The sequence below is a fragment of the Thalia democratica genome, chromosome 2 (assembly GCF_965202585.1).
Source record: "Thalia democratica chromosome 2, ktThaDemo2.hap1.1, whole genome shotgun sequence".
Lineage (NCBI taxonomy): Eukaryota > Metazoa > Chordata > Thaliacea > Salpida > Salpidae > Thalia > Thalia democratica.
This window is the reverse complement of record NC_139166.1, coordinates 25,291,267-25,302,608: the sequence shown is the minus strand read 5'-3', so window position 1 is coordinate 25,302,608 and position 11,342 is coordinate 25,291,267. Positions and strand designations below refer to the sequence as shown.

The 11,342-nt window shown below is 24.2% G+C and overlaps 1 protein-coding gene across 1 annotated transcript; it reads left to right on the top strand.

The window, feature by feature from the left end:
• The first annotated feature begins 3,336 nt into the window (after window positions 1-3,336).
• On the top strand, window positions 3,337-11,065 carry LOC145829471 (uncharacterized). Its single transcript, XM_082937274.1, has 7 exons — window positions 3,337-3,444; window positions 3,861-4,096; window positions 5,509-5,660; window positions 8,008-8,169; window positions 8,852-8,984; window positions 9,769-9,865; window positions 10,900-11,065. The coding sequence occupies exons 1-7, from the start codon at window positions 3,360-3,362 to the stop codon at window positions 10,941-10,943; spliced, it is 909 nt and encodes a 302-aa protein (XP_082793400.1). The 5' UTR covers window positions 3,337-3,359; the 3' UTR covers window positions 10,944-11,065.
• The last annotated feature ends 277 nt before the right edge of the window (window positions 11,066-11,342 follow it).

Sequence of the window (11,342 nt, the reverse complement as noted above, 5' to 3'; positions counted from 1 at the left end):
ATAGATATCAGTTTTTTGTAAAATACTATAATAGAAAATTATATTTAATCGCTTTTTAATACGTTTTTTCCAGTTTTTTAGGAGGCGAACAGGAAACAGGAAACGAGTTAAACGACTTCTTGTGATTAGAAAACAAGTTTACTATTTGTGCATTAGGCACATTTAAACATTCTAAATTGTTTTGATACATCCTTGCTTAGAAGCTTAAGTTATAAAGTTTATTTAAAAACTCAAATAAACTGGTTTAATACAAAAATTTTTGAAACAACATTTTTTATGAGAATAAAGTTAAACATATAAAGCTTATTACAAAACGATTTTTTTGTCTGTGATTGATATCCTTTTAAAGTGTTGTTTCCAAAAAGGGTACTAGCTACTTTACTTTGTGCAGAAAATTTATTCAACAAATAAAATGCATTTTTGTTTTACTGTTTTCGTTTGATTCAATCATTTTTGGATATTTTTATTAGATATAACTGTTTGAAATTTAAATCTCAGTAATAAGTAGTGAATTTAAACTTAATATAATTGTTTTCGTAAAATTATTAATATTTTATGAACTAAATGACAAAACCATTTATTTAATACATTTTGGCGCATATTTAAATACTAAATGAAAGAAAAATATCAACACAAACATATGATAAAGTTATTATTTAATCGTAATAAAAATCTAGTTATTATGGTTTTTTAGACGAAACTTTCGAATAATTTTTTTAAATTTAACCTAAAAAATAAATTACATTTTTTTCAAAGGGTATTTAGAAAACCTAAACAAAAAGAAACTTTAGTTACGTTATTCTTAAGCATATAAGTCAATTAGAAAAACATTTTGAGTGCTTTTGTACAAGCTTAGAAAAACACAGGTAAACAAGATATTTGCTTTAGTTCAACTAAAAAAAAATTAAATTTATTTCCGAAATTTCAAAAAATATAACAAACTTATTCAATATCTGATGTATATTTATTTTCAAAAGTTATATAGCAAACTAAGTATTGCTCAAAGAGCTTGTCAGCACTTAAATAAAACTAAAGTATTCTTTAAAAAAAATTCAGTTACATTGTTAATAAGTGTATTAGTTTTGCACTATTGATCAATATACCATGATTATACAATATTTGTTTGTTGTATGAATTCTTAATGTCTTTGTTAATTTTATAAATAAAACTATTTTTATGATAAATTAATTACACTATAACCTTAACGTTTCTTTTAAATTGATAAAATTTGTGTAGCCTTGTTATAACTAGTTGTCATCTTTTTCACTTGTTGGAATTTACCTAAAAAAGGAAAGCATTTTATTTGATAACTTTAAACTTCAAGTTAACAAACAGTAAAACTTAAAAAAACTATAAAACTGACTCAGAAAATATAAACTTGTAAATATGGTAAGTTGCCTAACAAGGAATTTTATTTGAAATTAAGTTAAACATCAAATTTTTATTTTATGAGCTAAAACTTTAAACAACCCTTAAATTAAAATAAACAAAATGCTATGTTCAGTGTTTTTTTTTATAAGTTGTACTTATAAATTTACTTAAAATCATGGTAGTAGTAGGCTTCCTTTAATCACAAATGATTATGGACTGAAACTTTTTGTCACAGTGCTGTTATATAGTTGATTTTTTTGGTAGGTTGGTTTTTATTTATTAATTTTCTGTGTTTGTTATTAAAAGTTTTGATATTTAGTCATCTCTAAATGCAGTATGCAATTAATTTCTTCACTTTTGGATGTTTCTAAAAATTATTCTAAATCTTTTTACACTAATTTTCAACTCTATCCTGACCTGCTTTCATACTCCCTGATTAGATGGGGCAAAAATATTACACTTAAGAGAAGTGGGATCTCTGGAGAAAGTTTCTTTGTATATCCTTCTATCTTCAACTTGATGTACATATCCAATTTTTAAAGTTTTTGTTGACAAAAGCATTTCAATTATAGTTATACTGTTAAATGTGATAAACTTGATCTATTTTTTTGTATTAAGGTAAGTTTAAAAAGAGTAAGTTTAAAAAGTTGTATTCTGCAAATAGTTTCTGTTAAGTTAAAATAAGTACTAAGACTTTAAATAAAAGCTTTGATTAAATTATGTTTTGAATAAACTTAAAAAGTACTTTCTAAAACTAAGAAAACTTTGTAGCTTAATCTGATAGTGAAAGATTTTTAGTATTGTAATTTTATAACATTTTAAAAGGTTGAACAAATGAATTTTATTATGTCATATTTATTGCCTCTTCAATGATTAAAGTTTTAGTTTCTAAAAATGTTATAACCCTTAATGTTGTTTAAATTAGAAAACACTAAGTAGTTAAAAAATTTAGCATTGGAATTTTATAATGTGGGGAAACTGTAGAGATCATATCCCTCAGCAAAATTAACTTCAACAATTGAAACTAGACCAAAACTTAGAATTTAAGAAACAAAAAAGTAAAAATGTTTTGTTAGTGATAAGCTATTGTCCTTTAACATATTTAAATTAAAGCTTGTGTTAAATATAAAATAGTCTCTTAATTTTTATAGAAGTACTTTAATTTTAATTTCAGGCACAAATAAAATATAAAATGCTGTTTAAAATCATTTGAACAAATATAACTATCATGACACTGTTACAACATGTCTCTAATATAATAAATTGACTAAATTATGTCAATTTCATATTATTTTCCTATCTCTTAATAAATAATGACATTTTTTTTTCACCAAAAATGTATGATAAGTTAAAAATATTTATTATTCAAATAAATAAATCACCTTGAAATTGTTATCTTTCTTGTGTACTTTTAACAATACATTGTTTGTCACTAACTCTAACTATTGATTTTTTTAATATTTAAAATTGTTTTTTGTAAATGTAAACCTTTGTCATATTGATTTAATACAATATTTTCCAACAAAGTGTTATGTTTTCTTTATAAATAAAACTTGTATAATTATTTTAATTTTATAATGAACTGAACAATTTAAATTAAAATTACTTTTAATTTAAAATTACTGTTCGTATTTATTTTTCAAAATTTTAGCCTTAAACTAAAACTATTTTTTTCTTTAAAAAATTTCAATCCTTTATTAGTTTAGACTAATATTGGTACTTAAACACTAATAAATCATGTAAGAAAAGAAGTTAACTAGTTTACCAATCTTTAAAACTTTACTTTTACTTGTTTACTAAATATAACTTTTAGTTTTGACTTTTAATGAAGCACTTTAAAAATGTTAAATTTTTTGGTGTACTGTAATAAAATAAAATTTATTGGTAAAATAAAAAGTGTTTCAAACTATTACCATTTAAATAAACAAATGTTACTACTAAATAAATTTACTAAGTTTTATTTCTAGATAATCAACTAAAAATATCTAATGACAAACTTTTTATCAACTAGTAGTGTTTGGTGTAAAGAAATAAAGAAGCTGCTTCAAAGTTTAAATAGCTTTAACAAATCAGGTAATCATAGTTTTTAAATTTAAGTATTTCATTTATTTAATTTTTATTTTGCACTGTAAAGAAATAAGGAAATATATTATTATAGAATAATTCAGTGTTGTATAAAATGTTCAAAGTACTTTAAATAAAACAACATTTATTTAATTGTGGTAGATTTAAATTCTAAACTTACATTAAAGCTTTTTAGAATGATTTTTTTAGACTTAACTTAGCTTTTCACCCTATGTGTTAACATTTGACAACTCAAATTGTTTGTCGACCAATATAACAAAATTGTTTTTAATTGTAATTAATACTCATTTTTTTATGAATTTATTTAAATAACCTCTTATATAGAGACTTTTTTAATATTGGTTTGAATGTAACAAAAATCTACTAAAAACTAAAAAATTTATTCACATTTTATAAACAAACAGAAACGCCATGGATACCTCTTGTAGTAGAAGGTAAAAATATTGGAATTCTACTACCTCATGTAGCCGATGACTTGAAGTGTTTCCCAGATGTATTTGATGCGTATCAAGATAAAGTTGAGTTGAAAGGTTGCTATAGTGATTTTAAATCGAGAACTAAAGTGATATGTAGAGTTATTGAAGACTTGAAGAAAAACAAGCAGGACAAACATATTGCTTTAAAAGGGTGGAGAAACGAAGTTAATAAGTCTATTAATAATTTTTTTGTTTTTTATATAATTTTTTATAATTTCAAATTTTTAATTTCTTAAGAAAAACTTTATCTTTTACTTTCTGCCAGAAAAATGTTAAAATGTTTTATTTAATGTTTAGTTTTGTAATGTTTAAAGTAATTGTTCTTTAAAAACTATGTCTTTTAAAATAAGTTGTGTAGTTTTTAAAATGCTTTAACTATTTCTATCAATCAAAAATACTGTATTAAGCTGTTTTACTCTTGTATATAATAGTTTACAAATTACCATTTAGCTTGAAACATATTTTAAATCATTGATTGATAAAAATAATTAGTGGTGATTCATACTTTTTTTGAACTAAATTTAAGTTAGCACTGTTATTTTACCTAATGACAAAATAATATTTTATATCTTATTTTTATTTTAATAATTGAAAATAAAAGTTTCTTTTTTTTTGCAGTAAAAATTATGATACTAAATAAAATTACAAAACTCAATTTTTTATTATAGTTATACATTTCTAAATTTCTTAATTAATAAATTTTATTTGTTATAAGTATTTTAAAAATTGTAATTTATGTAATTCATTTAAATATTTAACGAGACTAAAGAAGTCTTTAACGAGACCCCTTTTCTAATTAAACTTTTAGAGCTGTGGTTTTCAAAAATTTTAGGAACTGTGCTTTGTAAACTACTAAAGAAAAACATTCTGATAAAAAAAATCTAATGTAATTTAACAAACCTTATTTGTAAATTAATTTCATTAAATTTTTGTTAATATATAAAAACTTGTTAGGAATTATACAAATTAGTTTTAAAATCTCAGTAAGTAAGATATATTATTCATCTATTCAGAAGTATTTTAACAACTTATCGGTATTTCCTTGCACTGTAAATAAGTTCTAACCATTTTACTGAACTTAAGTGCACATTTTGAAAAATAACCTTCTTGGTGCACACTAAAGTTTTTCTAATTTAAAGATATAATATAATTTAAAATGTTTAGAATTTAACAAAAAAAATTGTTTTTTAAGCTGAGTAAAACGAAATCTGTTTTTAACTCTAAACTTTCAATAATAATTGTGATAATTTTTTTTAACATTATTCACGTTTTGTCCCGTGATATTATTTAGAAGGTTGGTGCAGAAGAACATAAGTTACCTTAAATCGTATTGCTCTTCATGTTTAAAAATTCAATGTTAAGTTATAATCTAAACCTTGTAAACTTCGAAAAATATTTGATTATAAAAAAGTATGAATAACTTTATTAAAAGTAGTTTTGGGCACTTCAATGATTGCCCTTGAGTTTAATAAAAAAAACTGGTAATTGATTTTCTGTCTGTATAACAATCTAAAATAAAAATAAAATACAACTTTAAATTCACTTTTTTTTTCTGATAGAATATCTAATTTCGTAGTGCTACAGCATCTCAAGTGATTCAAGTAGCAGCCCATTGTTTGATTTGGAGCGAGCAGCATGTCCAGTTTTGGGAGTGAAGGGCTACGGAACTCACATGAACGGGTTCGTCAACCATTCAAAGCTTGGTCTCTGCCTCTGGATTGCTACCAGGTTTTTTTACAAGCTGTTAAATTAAGTTTTGATAGCTAAGCAGTTTTTTTTTTCATTTTGTTAAAGTAACATCAGTTATTTATTTTAGTAATAAAAAATATAAACAATACTCATTCTTAATTAAACTAACACATGTTTCTGTGTGTTAACAAGTTAATAGCTAAAGTAGGTGTGTAAATGTGGTAATTTAAAAAAAGAGTAAATACTGTCGATTATTGTAGATTAATGATTAATGATAGATACAATACATAATGTTAAATCCGACTATAATAAAACTATATAATGTTTGTAATTATTAAATCTAAACTATGATAAAGTAAAGTAAATTATAAAACAAAATGAAAAATCAAAATATAAAGCACTCACATGAAATTTGTAGAAGTACTGATTCATAAGACTAAACCGTAGTTATACATTCGAAAAAATATATTTAATAATTGTGTCACAATATTATGTTTTAATACAGTATTATTTTACAGAGCTCCGTTAAAGTTTGTTAAATTGTTACACACAAAACATGCTAAAGAAAGAGTAGAGTTTTAACTTATTATTATTATATATTCCGTTTAACTTGTTTCGCTAGGACTATTAGCAAGTATTTACGTTAAATTTTCAATAGTTCGATATTTCAATTGTTCATTTTAAGTGATTTCGTAGTTTTTTAAACAATTTCCATTTGTACAGTAGAAATTAGCTTTTCAAGTTTTGTTAAAAATATTTTTTCTTTTTTTTGATAGTATGTTTAAAAGCTAAATTGTTACCGGGCTGCCACTCTATCCGATTTTCGAGTTTTAAGACAGAATATTTCAAAAACTAAGCCTGCTTTAGACAGGTTGATTTTCTTTAAAGTTATCTTTAATCTAATTACTTAACAATTTTTATAGTTTTTTACAAAAATAAAGTTTACAAAATTGAACAACTAAAAATTCTGTAACTTGTATATGTGTCACTTAGGTTACTCAAGTAATATCACTTAGATCATGGTTTTCCAAACTTTTTTCAAAAGGCCCTCTTTAAAAAAAATAAAAAAGCTGTGGCCCCCTCCGACAACACTTTAAATAAAACTACCATTAAAAATGTCAAGACCTTTTTTTGCTCATCATCATCAACTCCAGAATATCCAGTGTAAGTTTCAAATTATGACCTCATGGCTCCCTAAACTTCTATTATAGCCCCCAAGGGGGCCACTTGGCCTACTTTGGGAAACCCAGACTTAGATCAAGGTAGTTCTAAATTAAAAAATGATTATTATCAGCCACTTTCTAAAAACTATCACTGATAGTTGTTTAAACTTTAGTATTTTTTTGTTAATAACAGGGTTGCCACACACTCAGCCTCCTCGGGATAACTCATGTTATTTATTTTTAAAAGGTTTTTTAATAATAAAACACTTAGCTATGTAATTTTTAAGCTTATAAACAGTAATTATATGTTAAAGTTTACTAAATAGTTTTTTCTTTTATATAAGCTAATTAAGGTTATCTAACTCAGGTACTCAGATGTTTTCTTAGCATTTGTAAATGGCAAACATGTTATTAGTTTTAGAAAAATGTGTAGTTCAGTTCTACTTCTAGGTAAAAATAGTCTGTGTATATTATCTTCAAAACTTGTTCAAATTGAATTTGTCTAGTTTTTAGTGACTGCAGCTAGTTTTTTATTTTGCGATCTATATTTGTTATATAATCCGACATTTATAAATTTAGAAAAAAAGTGTTAGTTAGTGAATTTAAAATTAATAGTTTTTTTTCTAAATTTATAACAGTCGGACTATAAAACATGTATTATATCTGAAATTAATTATCAATCTATAGTAATTATGCTTACTTTTAGTAAATACAGATACTCACCTACTTTACCTTCTACTCTTTCCTTGCAGTATTTATATTTTTACAGAACTCCGTTAAAATATGTTTAACACACAGAAACATATGTCAGTTCAATAGAGAGATAGAACTGAGCAAATTATTTTATTATACATTCCAGCGAACTTGTTTCGCTAAGATCTTTATTAGCAAAAGATTAGCTTGAAGTTTTGAATTTTTGTTTTTTTTTAATTTCCAGTTGAATTAATATGCTTGACAGCCGTATGTTTCCAATTCCTGCTTTACATACTTAAGTTTTACAAAATAATGAGTTATAACTCTATACTTAACCATTTAATACAAAGTAGTAATGTTGAGCATTAAATATGTTTAATATATTCTAATTTTTAATTTAAAGATGTTAAATTATTAATTTGAAAACAAAAGTAGTGAAGAAGTAGATAAAAGTATTCTGAACATAAAGTAAAATAGTCTTATATTTTAATATAATTTATTCAAGTTAAATTTATTTAACCAACCAACAGGTCGAAGAGCAAGCCGACTTACCCGGGAATGCTGGACAACATGGTGGCGGGTGGCATCTCGTCCGGGTACAAAATAACCGACACCATGGTCAAGGAGTGCAATGAGGAGGCGGGCATACCTGAACACCTGGCCAGGAAGGCGTTGCCCGTCGGAACCATTAAGTTTGTTTTAGTAGTTTTTTAGTGTTGGTTATTACAATGTTAGTGTTTTATCGTTGTTAGTATTTTACTTTGCTTCTTGTATAGTTTTGTAGTTTGTACCAACTACTAATCGTGTGACTGTTAAGAATTTTTTTAAACACTGACCTGATTTTTTTTTTCTATTAGTATATAAGTGTTAGTATTATTACAAGTTGTCAAGATAAATTCTAGACAGTAAAGTTTGTTCAGTAAAATACAGTTGAAATAGAAAGTTGTTAATAAAACTAATATAAATGATTTAAAAAAAATTAATACAATGGCTTTGGCTTGCCTTTTATGTTTTTTTGTTAACAAAATATTTAGTGGTTTGTAATTTAACATTTGGTTTTAATTTTATAAATAAAAGAAGTACTTAAATAGTTTTTATTATAAATTTTGAAAAAATATATAAACAAAATTATTCTTTTTTTTTTTAATTTGTTAGTTGTTTTTTAATTACTTACTATTTTATAAAAAAGTCTCTTGCAGTCATAGCAGCCAAGATTTGTAGCTGTGTATAAGCATATACTTTACAAGAGGGCAACGAAAAATCTACAATTTAGGTTAAAAATGCTTGCAGTTAAAAAATATTAAAACTATTGTTTTCCCTCATATCAATAACATCAAAACTAAGTTGAAAATATTTTTTAGTGTTTTATTTCAGCTACACCCAGCACATCGAGCGAGGTGTGAAGCCTGAATGTCAGTACTGCTTCGACCTCGAAGTTCCTGAGGACTTTCAACCAACCGCTGTTGACGGAGAAGTTGAAAAGTTTGAGTTGATCCCAATGCAAAAGGCGGGCTTTTTTTTTGAAATATCTATAGTTTTTTAAAAACTTCATGAGACATGTTATTAACTTGGCAGGGTTGCCAAAATACCTGGAAAAGCCTGGAACTTGGCAGTTTAGACAAAAAATCTATTATACCCCGGTATTTTAGACTATTTTTGCATATACATATATAGATACGAAAAATCTAACATATAGATTTCAAAAAATAACATTAAAATTTTTATTCACAAAAAAAACACATGCAAAGTAGGTTTACAGTATCTTTTCAATGTTGTTATACTATTTAAGACAGTTTTTTTTAACTTGAGTTTATTTTATACTAATAATGTACCAAAAAAATTTAACCTGGAAAAAAATAAGAAAACCTTTGGCAACCCTGACGTGGTTAAGGCGAAATAAGAGTGTATGTATATTAAAAATTAATTTAGATAATTGAGTTTTTAAAATACTTAATTATGTTACCAATGATGTCAGCTAAAAAAATAGAACTTACAAACATACTAGAACTAGATGATAAAGTAAAATTCTAAACTTAATTGCAGTATTGTGTGTTGTTCTAATATAAACTTTTGGGTATAAAAATACAGCGTAAAATTTGTTATAAATAGTAATGTTATTGAAGCACGTGCTTGAGCATATTGTAACTTGTTTTCTAGTTGTTAATTTATATTCTTCTTTCCCTGCTAATGTACTATTTTTTTATTCAAAAATTACCAATATTTTAATTAAAATTTTGTTCAAAACTGTTTTAAACTAAATCAAAAAATATGTAAGTTAGTTTTAATGGTAGGTGTTAGAGCTGTTAGTTGGTGGAAATTTCAAACCGAACAGCGCTGCAGTAACTCTCGATTTCATGATAAGAAGGGGACTTCTCAATCCGGATGAAGGTTTGTTTGAATCTTGTTTCATTTATCAAGTTTTTTTAACGAGTAAACAGTTTTCATGGCCTACAAAGTGTATTTTTTAATGATACGGATTGCTCATTTAAAAGTGAATTATTTAATCAGATGAATAAAGTATTTAAAAGTCTTTGTAACTAGGCTTTATAGTTTTATTGCAAAATATTTTGATACTTATTTACTAAACAGCAATGAAAGCAAATTTGCTCCAGGTGTACTTATATTATATTTTACAAATACTACAAAGCTTTCTTATACTTTTAGTCCTTAGTTTTATATTTTTAATATTTTGATTTTCTCTTCGTTTTTTATTTGTATTTTGAATGCTTTAAGATATACAAAGAGCTTCAAAAATATAATTACTTTTAGATACATTTAGTTTACGAAATAACACAAATGAGGATTCTGAGTAGTCTCTGCGTCTTGTTTTGATTTTTCTTTTTATAAAATTTTTTGACATTAAGTAGTAAGTTAGTTTCTTTATAAAACTGCACATTGAAGTAAACTTTTTTTAAATATTTATTTAAAAGAATCAGTTTGTATATTATTTCTATTAAAAAAAACTTAAATCTTTTTATTACGTTTTAAAAAAGCGTAGAATATTAAGTTTGCTTTTATAATCTATTGAAGTAATTAGTCTTTAGGTTTAATATAAAAAATATAATTCTTAAATAAAATATATTTCTACAAACAGAATATAATTAAGGAATTTTTGTAATATATACCGAAATAGTAACATAAAATCTATTTTGTACCACTTTGTGACCAGCCTTCTTAAATATTATAATAAAATGATTTAATTTTAAAAAAGTACTAAAAACTATAAACACTTAAGTTTTTTGCTTATTTATTTTATTTTTTTATATATTTTTAGTTTATCTCGGAACTACTTCTAATAATACTACACAAAAAGGTCTTTTTAGATTTTTTATCATGTATTTTAATCTTTATAATTTTGTTTTAACTAATAAACGATTAACTAAATAATAAAATTATTATTTTATGTAAAACATAATTTTCAGTTGAAGACTACATCGGGATAGTTCAACTTCTAAGATGCTGGTGATCATTTTTTAAATCAAATTTCGTGATTTTTCTTGTTTAAACCTCTTGTGTAGTTAAATTCAATTAACGTTTTATTTGTTATTCATTTAATTAAATTTATTATTTTATTACACATTTTGCTTAAGTTCACACAATTTTTTTAATATTTAATTTAACTTTTAAAAGTTCAGTTAGTTTCAATAAATTCTGTAAATATTGTCTTTTAACACATTATATTAAATTTTAGTTAACTTTAAAAATATTTTTTTTGCAAAAAATTCCTTTCAACGATTAACTTATAGTCTTAATCATATTTTATTATATTACTCTAAATACTTTACTTATTTACTCACAATGGGCCCAAGTCGTGCTGAAAAAAAAGTAATATATTTTATATAGAATCAATATTTCAAAATCGTTT